The 13,863-nt window shown below is 45.6% G+C and overlaps 1 protein-coding gene across 1 annotated transcript in view; it reads left to right on the plus strand.

The window, feature by feature from the left end:
- Nucleotides 1-260: 260 nt before the first annotated feature.
- SOS2 (SOS Ras/Rho guanine nucleotide exchange factor 2) overlaps nt 261-13,863 on the plus strand; it is a 51,752-nt gene continuing 38,149 nt past the window's right edge. The window contains exon 1 of the mRNA XM_066552065.1: nt 261-360. Within this exon, the coding sequence (XP_066408162.1) occupies nt 274-360 (87 nt within the window). The 5' untranslated portion in view covers nt 261-273. The remainder of the gene's footprint in view (nt 361-13,863) is intronic.

Consider the following 13,863-nt stretch of genomic DNA (forward strand, 5'->3'; position numbering starts at 1 on the left):
CCGCTCGGTGCCCGCAGTTCCGGGCGCGGCCCGCAGGGGGCGCGCGGGGCGGGCGGCGCAGGCGCGCAGGGCGGCGGCCGCGGGCGGCGGCGGCAGCGGGGCCGCAGCGAGCGGGGCCCGGCCCGGCCCGTCCCGACCCCCGCCCGGCGCCTCCCCGAGCCCCGAGCGGCCCCGCCGAGCCCCGAGCGGCCCCGCCGAGCCATGGCGGCCCGGCCGGGCGGGTGAGCAGCGACACCGCGGCGGCCCGGCCGGCCCCGATGCGGAGCGGCCGCCATGCAGCCGCCGCCGCAGCCCTACGAGTTCCTGGGCGAGGAGAACGGCCCGAAATGGCGCGGCCTCTTCGTGCCCGCCCTGCGCAAGGTCAGTCCCGGCGGCACCTGCTCCGAGCCGGCCCCGCGTCCCCGCGCTCCGGGCAGGGGGAGCCGCGGCCCCCGCCCTGCCCTGGGGCAGCGCCCCGAGCCCCCCGGGCTCCCTCAGCGCCGCTGCGGGCCGGGGATGCTGCGGGCGTGAGGGAGCGGGCGGGAGCTGCTGCTGCTGCTGCTGCTCCGGCACCTGCGCTCGCTGAACTTCGCTCTCCGCTGTAATTGGGGCTCTCGCTTCCAGGGGTTGCTGTCCCGGTTTGGTTTGGGTTAGAGGGGATCTTAAATCTCATCCCCTTCCAACTGCCTGCCATGGCAGGGACACCTTTCACTGTCCCAGGTGCTCCAAGCCCTGTCCAGCCTGGCCTTGGGCACTGCCAGGGATCCAGGGGCAGCCACAGCTGCTCTGGGCACCCTGATAGCGCTGCTGATGTGCCGGGGAATGGCATCCTTCATCCCTTCCTTCATCCCTTCCTTCATCCCTTCCCTCATCCCTTCCTTCATCCCCTCCTTCATCCCTTCCTTCATCCCCTCTTTTATCCGTTCCTTCGTCCCCTCCTTCATCCTCTCTTTCACCCCTTCCTTCACGCTTTCCTTTACCTCTTCCTTCATCCCTTCATCTCCTCTTCTTCCCTTCCTTCATCTCTTCTTCATCCCCTCCTTCACCCCTTTCTTCTCGCCTTCCTTTATCCCTTCATCCCCTCCCCCGTGTTTCTCCTGACCCTCTCCAGGCTCTTTCCCGAGCCGGGTTCCCTCCCCGCGGTGTTCCTGACCCTCCGGTGACACCTGTGACAGCGGCCACCTGTGCTGCAGGGAGAAGCCACCCTGTGGCCCATCTGCCACTGCACAGCTGAGAGTGGGGAACCACACAGGAGGTGAATCCGTGATTTTAGGATGTGTTTGCACAGCAGGGAAGCTCCAGCCCACTCCCCTTTTCACCCCCAGCAGTGTAAAAACAGGGATAAATTGAGGCTGGAGGGAGCAGTGCCCTGCTGTGTGTCAGGTGCAAAAGTTGAGGGTTATTCCATTTTTCTGACCATCATTATCTGCTGATCTGCATCTCTGGTGCTGCCATACAAATACTTTGGGCAGTGGTGAGTTGTTTGTCTCTTTTTCCCCAAGAATAGATGTGGTGATGCTGTTGGATAATGATTCTGTGTTATTTTTTTTAATAGAATAAAAGATTTGCATTTGGTTTTGGTGCCTAAGTGGTCTTGTGGCTGGCATAGAAACCACTAATTGCCTGTCTGAAGAATCCTGGATTTTCTGCTCTTTACCCTAAAATCTTCTGCTGATGGAAGCTGGAGAATGCCAGGCTGTTCTTTTCCTGATCTCTCTGGAGTCTGACCTGAAGCAGCCCCTTAACACCTTCCAGCATCTGCCCAAACGTGAGCTGCAGCTGCAAAAGGATTCCCTTAAAATTTTAGAGGTGCTTTCATCACCCTCAAACACAAATGCAGCAAAAGTTGGTGGGTTCATGCTGCTTTACCAATTCTATTTATGCATTTGGTTTTGGTGAAAAAAGCAGCAATTTCAGCTTTCTAAAGCAGAGGAAACAGGGTTGTGATGCCAGTGAGTGCCTGTAAAAATGTGTATTTGCTTACAGCCAGGTTTTTCCTCCCTGGGAAAGTTCCTTGTGTGCAGGACCCACCCTGGAGCATGAGGCAATCGGGCTGTAATGTGAATTTCTGGTGTGAACACACAGTATCAGTGAGTCAACCCAAAATTGTATCATTGTCAGCCTGCTGGGGAAGCACTCTCAGTGTTAACACTTTCAAAAGAACTTTTAAAAACACTTTTAATAAAAACAAGCACTGGAGATCTTAAAATGGGCAGGAAATTATCCAAAATAACTATTCCATCATTTCTAGGGGAGCAGAAGACCTGGCCCTGAATCCAGAGTGTCAAATCCTGAAATTTTCTCTTAATTTCCCAACTCATTAAACATCATCACTGCTGTTGGCAGATAGTTAAAAATCCACTTGTTGGCCAGCTGAGATGGGATTTCTCCAAGCAGGTTGCTCTGTGATGAAATCTCTAAAGAAAGTTTAGTATTTTTTTAGTTAAAGCACCTAGAATAAAGGAAACTTTTTAACTCTTAAGCTGTGTTTTTAATGTCCTGGGCATTATTTCCCATTCCTGAAAGCTTTTCCTTTAAATGAGCACTTCTTGAAGAAGAGAAACAGAAAGCAGAAAAAGAAGATAAATTCTAGTTCTCTTTGTGCATGTTAAAGTGGGAAAAAGATTGAATTCTAAAATGCCCCAAAATGTGGAGCTGGAAAAGGAGCCCATGCAGTTCACTAACAATAAAGAATATTTCTTTATTGCTTGGATTTTAAGTCCAGAACATGCTTTGAAGAGCTCAATCTCTTTATTATGCACTCAGCAAGTTTAAGGTAACTTCTTTTTATCAAACCACTTTTAAACTCTTGCTTTGCTTTAATTCTATGCAGTGGACACTTAAAAATGGTGAAATACATCAGTTCTTACTTTAATACATGAAAAAAAAAGAGAAAATCTGTTTTTGAACAAAATTTCATCTGCATTTATACTCTTTAAGATGAGAAGAGAGCGCCAAATTTAACCTTAGAGTGGGAGTCTCTTTAGGGAAAGCCCAAAGCTAAATGGTAAAACATCTTTAAACCAGATTTTTTATCTTTTTCTGCCCACATTCCTTAGCACTGGCACCTGGGAATCCTGTAGGTTGGGAAATTAGAAGCAGTTCCATGGATTTGCCTCTGTTGCAGCTGGGAGATGCACAAGCACATCCTTGCTCTCACCCACTTTATTTCTTTATTTTCCTCTGCTGCTGTGCTGGAAACGGAGCAGGGAGTGAGGGTAATTTGCTATAAAACCCTTTCAGAGTAAATGAATCAGAAGAAAACATTATTTTGATGCGATCACTGAGGTTTAGTGGCTTGAGCTGCTGTTTGGAGCAGGTAAATCACCCCAGACAGATCCTGATAAAGGTTTTAACCTGGCAGCTGGTTTTGGAGTTGGGTTTTTTGGTTTTGGTTTGGTTTTGGTTTTTGTTTGTTTGTTTATCGGTGTTTGGGTTGGTTTTGCTTAGCCTGGCCTTTGTTGGGGGAGATGTCAAATGGTGAAACCCTTTTCTAAAGCTGCATTTTGGGTTTGGGATCACCTTTCCTAGCACAGGTCCAGTGCCACAGCTCGTTCTTGCTGAATTCCAGATGGAACTTCCCAGAGCTCAGTTATTTTACAGGTGGAGACTGGGATTTCAGACCTTGTGAATTACTGAAGGGATTCCAGTCCTGTGGAAATTATTTTGCAGGTGATACTGGGATTTCAGTTCTGTGTGAGTTATTTTACAGGTTGATACTGGGATGCCAGTCCTGCATGAATTATTGAATGGGATCCCAGTCCTGTATGAATTATTTTACAGGTTGATACTGGGATTCCAGTCCTGTGGGAATTATTTTGCAGGTTAATACTGGAATTGCAGTCCTGTGTGAATTATTGAATGGGATCCCAGTCCTATGGGAATTATTTTACAGGTGATACTGGGTATGAGTTATTTTAAAGGTAATACTGGGGTTTCAGTCCTCTATGAATTAATAAATGGGATCCCAGTCCTGTATGAGTTATTTTACAGGTTGATACTGGGATTCCAGTCCTGTGGGAATTATTTTGCAGGTTGAGACTGGAATTTCAGTCCTGTGTGAGTTATTTTACGGGTGATACTGGGATTCCAGTCCTGTGGGAATTATTTTGCAGGTTGATACTGGGATTTCAGCCCTGTGGGAATTATTAAATGGGATCCCAGTCCTATGGGGATTATTTTACAGGTGATACTGGGATCCCAGTCCTGTATGAGTTATTTTAAAGGTGATACTGGGATTTCAGTCCTCTATGAATTATTTTACAGGTTGGAATTGGGATTCCAGTCCTGTATGAATTATTTTCATAAAATAGGTTGAGACTGGGATTCCAGTCCTGGATGAATTATTGAATGGGATTCCAGTCCTATGGGAATAATTTTGCAGGTTGATACTGGGATTTCAGTCCTGTGTGAATTATTGAATGGGATTCCAGTCCTGTGTGAGTTATTTTACAGGTTGAGACTGGGATTCCAGTCCTGTGTGAATTATTGAATGGGATTCCAGTCCTGTGTGAGTTATTTTGCAGGTTCCTATTGGGATTCCAGTCCTGGATGAATTATTTTACAGGTTGAGACTGGCATTCCAGGCCTGTGTGAATTATTGAATGGGATTCCAGTCCTATGGGAATTATTTTGCAGGTTAAGACTGGGATTTCAGTTCTGGATGAATTATTTTGCAGATTAATACTGGGATTCCAGAACTGTGTGAATTACTGAATAGGATTCCAGTCCTGTGGGAATTATTTTGCAGGTTGATACTGGGATCCCAGTCCTGTATCAGTTACTGAATGGGATCCCAGTCCTGGGGGATTTCAGAGGCAGCAGCTGAGTGTGTCACTCCCTCCAGCCCACAGGAGGTCCCAGTTTAATATCCTGTATGTCAGCTGCACAACAGGTTTTTGGGAATTGTAGTTGAGGAATTCACTTGTACCAAATACCTTCCACTGGTACCTGGAATCAATTTCTATTCCTTTTATTTTCTTTTCCTGATCTCTCTGGAATCTGACCTAAAGCAGCCCCTAAACACCAACCAGCATCTGCCCAAACATGAGGTGCAGTTGCAAAAAGATTCCATTGGAAGAGATTTTTAAAATAAACCCCATAGGGGACCCCATAGAATTAGAGTGATAATTTGAAAATAGTGAGGAATGTGAGGAATGTATAGAGATGGATTTATTCACCTTAAAATATTCTTGTGTGTCCTGAGCTTACATTTTACAAGGGCTGGAGGGACAGGAGCCAGGGAATGGCTCCCAGTGCCAGAGGGCAGGGATGGGTGGGAGATTGGGAATTGGGAATTCCTGGCTGGGCTGGAATTGCCAGAGCAGCTGGGGCTGCCCCTGGATCCCTGGCAGTGCCCAAGGCCAGGCTGGACACTGGGGCACCCTGGGACAGTGGGAGGTGTCCCTGCCATGGCAGGGGTGGCACTGGGTGGGTTTAAATCCAACCCAAAGCATTCCAGGATTCCATAATTAGGATTTGTGTCCCCTGGCAGATTCAGAATGTATTTCTGTCAACAAGAGCTGTGTGTTCAGCTGCTTTGCTCTTTGATTTTTCTAAATAAATTTCAGGAGCATCTCCCAGGGATTCTTGTTTTGGGTTTTCTCTGTGATCCACACACAGTTAAACCCCACAGCTCCGCAGGCACCACATGTTGGGATAATCCTGGCTCTGGGCACTATTTGCACTTTCTAAAACAATTCCACCATTGCTCTGGACCACTCATCAAATTTCTAGAGCATGACTAAAGGGTTTATTCTTAGCAAACGTCGCATAGACAGATATAAAGGACCATTTTGAGGACTTTTTTTTGAGTTTACATTAGTTCAGTGCTTCTGTATTTTTAAACATGTGGGAGTTTCTCTGTTGTGATGTGTGAGGTTGGGGCTGAGGTCAGGAGGTGCAGGGGTGTCCAGCTTTATTCCATGCATGTTTTCCATGCCAGGATCAGGCTCCCCTTGGATTAGAATTATTTAATGTATTTTAGCCTCATTATAATGGATTCTTATTTAAAGCATTTTAATTTCATTAGCATCTATTGTTATTTAATGCATTATCATTCCAACAGGAAAGGTGCTTGTTAAAAGAAATAGTTTACATTTGGGTTTGAAATCTCTCAGGTGATTTAGCTTCTCATAAATACATTTCTTTGAGCTCAGAAGCCTGGACCTTTGCAGACCTGCAGTTGCTCCAAATATGAATTTGAGTGCCCTGGGCTAGTGGAAGGTGTCCCTGCCCACGGCAGGGATTTGGAATTTGATGGGTTTAAAGATCCATTCCAACCCAAACCAGTCTGGGATTCTGTGGATGCCTCAGCCTGGAAGCAAAGGGGGCTGCTCCTTTTATTTCAGTCTTATTCTTTTCATGCTTTTTTCTCATTGTAACCAAGTTCCTGGCACAGGAATGTGTGGCTGGCAAGCAGAGGCAGCAGAGTTGTGAGCTGAAGGTGGATTTTAGCTCCCAGGTGTTCAGTAGGAGCGCTGGGGTTTCATTTGGCAGCTCCAACAGAATAAAACACTTCCCACCTGTGTTGTTCAATGGGAATTAGTGTTTGCCTTGGCTTGGGGAGCAGGCACAGGGATTAGAAACCACCAGAGCCCTTGGCTGCTGTGATTCACCTCCCTGTGGCGCCTTTGGGCTCCGGTCCCAATCCCAACCCCAATTCTGTGTGGTTTTCCCATCCTCTCATCCCCTCACCTCCTGCAGTGTCTCCTGCCCACCTCCTGCTGCTCCCCCTGCTCTCAGATGTGTCTCTGTACAGTGCAGCCCTTATCTAATCAGTTCAGAGGAGCTGTGCACTCTGGGATTTGCTTTCCTAATGACCTCACTGATTGCCTCTGTGCCAGCCTTTCCCATCAGTGCTTCCTGAGGTTACTCATGTGGAAAACCTGATTTTCCTGCACCCATGGCTCTGCTGGTGTTCACAGGGGTCCCAGGACGAGGGAGGAGATGAGGATCTGACTCCATGTTACAGAAGGCTGATTTATTATTTTATGATATATATTGTATTAAAAGTATATGATATATTAAAACTATACTAAATAGTTTCAATAGAAGAAAGAATAACAATAGAATAGAATAAAGTTAATAGAATAGAAGAAAGGATTTCATCAGAAGGCTTGAAAGGAAGGGAAGCAATGATAATAAAATCTTGTGACTGACCAAGAGTCTGAGCCAGCTGACTGTGATTGGCCATTAATTAGAAACAACCACCATTAGAGACCAATCCCAGATGCCCCTGTTGCATTCCACAGCAGCAGATAAATATTTTGTTATTTGGTTACAGTTTGTTCCTGAGGCCTCTCAGCTTCTCAGGATTAAAAAATCCTAAGGAAAGGATTTTTCAGAAAATGTGTCTGTGACACACAGCCCCGCTCTCCTAATTTTTAATGTCACCTCAGTGACCACTTGGGGCATGGGGAAATCACTCTGAGGCCTTCACTGTCTCCAGATTATAGGGATTGTTCCCTGGCAGGGTGGGCAGGCCCTGGCACAGGTGCCCAGAGCAGCTGGGGCTGCCCCTGGACCCCTGCAGTGTCCCAGGGATGGGGTTTGGAGCAGCCTGGGGTGTGTCAGGTGTCCCTGCCGTGGCACAGGGCTGGAATGAGATGGGATTTGAGCTCCTTTCCAGCCCAGCCATCCTGGGACTCAGCGTGCAGGTTGGAATAATTCAGTGTGCCTCACTGAGCCGTGCTCCTTGGGAAGGGTGGGCTGTAAAAACTGGGGACCCTGAGTGCTGAATTGAGAGCCCAGAGCAGCTCTGAGCTCCCTGTGGAGAGTTCTGGGAGAACTGGGAGTGTCAGGCTTTGCTGGAATCTGAAATACAGGGAAATCTCAGAACTCGGGGGCTCTGAGCTAAAGATCAGAATTAAACCCAGGATTTGATCTGAGACCTTGGGAAAGGCTCCCAAACTGAGGTGCCAGAGGTGAGAATGTGGATTTCTAATTTAAAGCAGAGACACGTTAGGTTCAGTGGAAGAAAGTTTCAAGTTTAGAGTTCAAGGTATAAAAATAAAAGCAGTTCCAGAGGTGAACAAGGAGTTTAGAATGCAGCACTGTGGGTTTGTGTGCCATAACAGGATTGGCTAAGGAAGCTCACACTGTAGCAGGGGTCCATAGGGTGAAATATTTAAGGATTGGGTGAAAACCATAAATATCCTTGTTGGTGGTGTTTTATTATCAATAAATCCTTAAAAAGTCTTGTACCTGGGGGTCTTGTGACCTTCTGAGCCACGCAGTGAAGATGTGAGCCCAACTCACCCTTCCTGTACAAGATAGGAAAATAAATCACAGAATCTAAAATCTCAGAGGTCCCATCTCTGAGTCATTCCAAACTCCTTCAGAAATGCCCCCAAGTGTTAATTCAGATGAGGGCACAGCCACCTCGTGGTGTTTCCCTCCCCTGTCACAGCCAGAGGCTGTGCTGGGCTCCCTCAGGCTTTATCTCAATTTCAGCAAAGCATTTTATGGATGGATCAAATCCAAACACTTCATTCTCCATCAGGTTTGAAGATTAAAATGTGTATATATACATATATATATATATATATATATATATATATATATATAGCTTGTGGATGGGTGAACAAACCCACTTTTAGTTTCTCCTTGACTCTGTATAAAAGAAAACAACAATTAATTGGAGAAAGAAGAATTTGTGTGTATCTGTGTCACTGTTAATGGTTTTTTCCTGTGGGCACCAAGCAGCTTTCCAGGAGATTTTAGGACAGTCTTTGATGTAGTTTCAGAGTCAGATCCTGTCTGTACCCCCCATCATTCCTGCTTTAATTCACCCTCCCCTCAGCTAGAATATACAGTGGGAGAAGATTATAGAAATAGCTAAAGATGGGGAAAAAATCACATTTACACCAAAGTGGTGGAGTAAGATGATTTCTTTAATGCCCCTGTTCAGTCAGTTGAGGGATAATTTTATTTTGCTAACCATGCTTCAGTAAAAAAGCCAAATGCTGCGTGTAGATAGAAATTCTCTTTTATTAAGGAACTGCTTCATGCTGTTCCTCTCTCAGCATGTTTTAGTCTGACTTAAGAAAGACAGGCCAGCCAGAAATTGCTGTGCTGGAAATAAAAAAAGAAATCAGTGTGGTTATTTAAAAAAGTTGACAGTGCATTTTTATTGGGGATTTCTCTTCAAGTATGTAAATCTTTGTGGTTCTTTCTAAAGAATAATGCTTGAAAATTGGGAATATCAGTGCTGTCCCCTTTCAATGAATAATGGAGCTTTTAAGTTGCTCCATTTGGTTCCCTTCTTCCTCTGGAGCATCATCCAGAGGAGGGATTAAAAATGCCTTTGGAGCAGATGTTTTGTGTTTCTTGTGGTCAGAGTTATCTTTAGGAGAGAAAAGATAAGAAGGAATTAAAACACTGATTAAAAAAAAAAAAATAATTTTTTTTTTAAAGTTTAAATGAGATACTTCTTGTTCTGAAATCTCAGGTAATGCTGGAATTCCATTTTCTGAAAATGCAGTTTTGAATATGAGTAGAAAACTGGGATATTTTTACCAAATATTTCAGGACTATGAATCCACGTTTTCATGGTGGAATGTGCTGCCTGCAGACTCAATGTGCACATCATGGATTTGGGCATTTTCTGTTCTTGGGAGTTTTTTAAATGAAAAATCTCTTGTTTTGCTCAAGTGCTCCCTGTAGAACAGCTGGAGCTTTCTGGATGTGTTTTCAGTATCAAAATAATCTATTAAGTAAAAATATATTTAGGTGTTGTAGCCCAGCTGTTGGTTTGTCTCAGAAAAGGCTAAAAAGAATTTCCATGCAGGTCTCTAATTTTCTCTATTTTTGTCATTTCAAATGAAACCCTTTGATAATTTCTTTTATACTCTGGACTTCTGGATTTCCTCAAGTCTGAGATCCAGAATTCCTGTGAATTCAAAATCCTGAATTCAATCTTGAATTCAAAATTAACCCTGCCATTACATTGGTAAACAAAAAAAAAAAAAAAAGAAAATAAAAGAAATAAGATCAGGTTTTTTTCCAGTTTTAATACCATTTATCTCCATGAAAAATTTTCCTCCTCATCTTTTCTCAACAGACTCTTTCCTCTGAGGATTAATAACCTCTCACTGAGAAGGAATTTTGAGGAGAAGCTTTTGAGGATTTTCATCAAATGCACATTGGAAGGGTTGGAAGAACAGGGAAAAACTAAGGAGCAAGAGAAGGAGCAGTTTAGGAATTTCAATGTAAAATAAAATGATGTCCCCCAGAAAGGAGTTAAGGCCAAGTTGAAATGCCACCCTTGCCCTGTTATTTAATCTCTTTTCATTGGAACAACTTGGACTAAACCTGTGTAAATAAATGACACTAAAAATTAGTGAGTTCTGCCAATCCTAATCTCTCTTTAATGACTCAGACACTGCTGTTTCATAGATAAAATAGGTTAAAAATCTGCTTTCTGTGCTCCCTTCTGCTCAGCTTCTTGCAGCAGAGCTCTGGCTCGTCAGTGCAGCCCCTGTGGCTTTTAAAGGGTATTTTTGACCCTTAAAAGCAATCATTAGCAGGCAAGTTTCAGCCTGGGTAGCTGTGGTGTGTTTATTCCATGCCAGCTGATGTAGCTGTGCTCAGATAGTTCAGTGTGAAGCAGAGGTCACTGAATGTCCCTTCTGTGAGCACCATCCCCAGCAGCTCCTCCTGCTTTTCTCCATACCCTGAGTGTTGATCAGTCTCTCCCTGCCTTTCCAGTCCTCTCAGTCAGGATTTGGGGAGTTCTCTAAAGAATAAATGTTCTCTCCTTGATCCAGTGGCATCTCATTGCATCAGCTGGTGCACAGCTTTTATTACAGCATTTTTGTATTGCTCTGAAAAACACTTGTCTTGAAATGAAATTGGTTTTTTCTTCTCAGCATTTATGTCAAAATGACTCCTCTGAAAGGCAGGGAGTGCAGAAGCACCTCTGGGAGCTTTCAGGATGCTGCAGACTCATTTCAAGAGGCAGCTGAGCTTCCCAACCCTCTGGGGAGAGTTATCTCAACCAGGAGATGTTGGGCTTTGTTCTTGGTTTTGCTCCTTTTGAAGGAAAATTAACTCCAGGACTTAGAGAGAGCCACAGAGGTGATTTGGGGGATGGAACAGTAATGGGGGAAGGCTGGGAGAGCTGGGAATGTTCATCCTGGAGAGGAGAAGGCTCCAGGCAGAGCTCAGAGCCCCTGGCAGGGCCTGAAGGGGCTCCAGGAGAGCTGGAGAGGGACTGGGGACAAGGGATGGAGGGACAGGAGCCAGGGAATGGCTCCCAGTGCCAGAGGGCAGGGATGGGTGGGAGATTGGGAATTGGGAATTCCTGGCTGGGCTGGAATTGCCAGAGCAGCTGTGGCTGCCCCTGGATCCCTGGCAGTGCCCAAGGCCAGGCTGGACACTGGGGCACCCTGGGACAGTGGGAGGTGTCCCTGCCATGGCAGGGGTGGGATGGGATGGTGGTAAAGGTCCCTTCTAACCCAGGATCCCATGGTTTTGTTCCTAAAGTGAAGCTGAGATTCCCTGTCACTGTGGAAGGGGGGCTCTGTGCTCCTCTGCTGCTCCTCAGCCTTGCTGCACATCCATGTGCTCCCAGGGAGGTTTAGGGGTTGTGCTGTTGGGGAAAGTTTGTGCCACGAGGTGCTCACACCTGGGGACTGCAGTCAGGTCCAAATAAAATCATTTTTTGTGCGGTGAGGTCTGAAATGAGCGACTGGAGGGAGGAGAACGCTGCAGCCTGAGCGGGGAATGGGAGTTCCCATCTTCTCCTGATCCTCCTGCTCTCCTGCCTGTCGCTGTTCTCGGCAGTTCTCTGGAGCACCATGAAGGGTTCACTGCAGGGACACCGAATTTCATTTGATTTCCCTGCTGGGCCCTGCTCTTGCTGCAGTGCTGCTCTCTGGGACACGTGGCAGGACCTGAACCCAGCACTTCCTGGTTGGCCATTGTTTTGTGAATTAAACTCTCATGTTCAGGAAGAACACAAAATGCCCTGGCTATTGTTGAAAACCTGCTGTCTCAAGGAGGAGTTTTCAAGGAGTGGCTTTGGTTTTCTTGAGGATTTTTTTCTTTCTTTCAGGATCTTGTGTCAGCTGGGAATCAGTTGTGTAAAGCAGAGATTCATGTTTGAGGCACAGAAGGCAAAATTAGGTTTACAGGGCTATAAAATAACTTCATAACAAGACTGGGCAGCTGGATTCAAGCTCACAGAGGGCAGGGTTAGATGGGAAATTGGGAATTCTTGGCTGGGGAGCCCTGGAATAGAATTCCCAGAGCAGCTGCGGCTGCCCCTGGATCCCTGGCAGTGCCCAAGGCCAGGCTGGACAGGGCTTGGAGCAGCCTGAGACAGGGGGAGGTGTCCCTGCCATGGCAGGAGAGGAACAGGATGATCCTGAAGGTCCTTTCAAGCCCAGACCATCCTGGGATCCTCCTTAATTTGGAGGAAGCCCTCAGAGCCCCCCAGTTTTTGGGACCTACTCCCTGGGCTTGGGAAGGGGCTGTGCCTTTATTTCAGAGCATCAGAATTCAGCCCAAAGATGTTTCTGTCCTGCCCACCCCGTTTGTCCTGTGAATACCAAGGTGAGGCTGTCACAGGAGTTTTTGGAGGTGATTTACATGGGATTTGTATGGGGAGAGGAGGGAATTCCCCTGGGTTGTCTTCCTTACAAGTCTTTTGGCCATAGTTTGAGATCTAGTGAGCACTTTGCTGACTGAGAGGCTGCCAGGGAAAATTGAGTATGGAGACCAACCCCTGAGTGCTTTTTGTTTTTTCTTTTTAAGGTGGGATGGGGGGGATTGTCTGAGGGGATTTTTAGTAGCAAAATAGCTCTGCTGGCCCAGGATGAGTTCATTGTAGCCTTCCTCCACCTGCACATGCTGAGGTTGCCTGGTTTGGGTGTTCTGATCTGGTTTAGCCTGGGAAACCAAAGCTGGGATTCATCTCCATGAGTTGAGATGGAAGGAATTATCCTGCTTTGCCTGGAGAGAGCTGGGGAGCAGCTTTTCCTTGCTCTTCCCTGGTGGGTCTGAGCTGCTCTGTGTTCAGGGTGAGCTGCTGCAGGCAGTGACCCCATCATTCCTTTATTCATCAGGTTTTTAGGGTTGGTAACCTCAGTGCAGTTACTCAGCCAGGCCATGGGTAACCCACAGGTACCCACAGGGGTGGTTTCACTGCAGTGCTGGCAGAAACCTGCCTTGCCTTGACACTCCTCCCCACCATCACGGCAAAACACGGAGCTTGGAATTCCACAGAGGGGCCAGCCTGGCAGGAATAGGAATGACCACCTTAACTCCAGAGGAAAACTTGGGAGAAATATGAAAAGTGTGTGAATTTGCAGCACTGCAATCCACAGCTATCCTGCTTTTGCTGGGATTCGTTTTTAGGCCCAGCTTTCCATGAAAAAAATCCTAATTTGTGGTATTTGCTGGGTCCTCAGGACGAAGGAGGAAATGATGAATCTGACTCCATGTTCTTAGAAGGCTAATTTATTATTGTATGATATATGGTATATGGTATTATATTACATTACATCATATTACATATTATGTTACATTACATTATATTACATATTATATTACATATTATATTACATATTATATTACATATTATATTATATACTTATAATATTATATAATAATATATAATATAATAATATATTATATATAATATTATGATAATATATACTATTATAATATAATATACATATTATATTATAATATACATATGATATGATATGATATGATATTATATTATATTGGAATACTATACTAAAGAATTGAAAAAGGATACAGACAGAAGGCTACAAAAAATGATAATGAAAACTCCTGACTCCTTCCAGAGTCCCAACACAGCCTGCCTATGATTGGTCATTAAGTTAAAACAATTCACATGAAACCTATCAAACA

Source organism: Molothrus aeneus, chromosome 6, assembly GCF_037042795.1.
Source record: "Molothrus aeneus isolate 106 chromosome 6, BPBGC_Maene_1.0, whole genome shotgun sequence".
NCBI lineage: Eukaryota > Metazoa > Chordata > Aves > Passeriformes > Icteridae > Molothrus > Molothrus aeneus.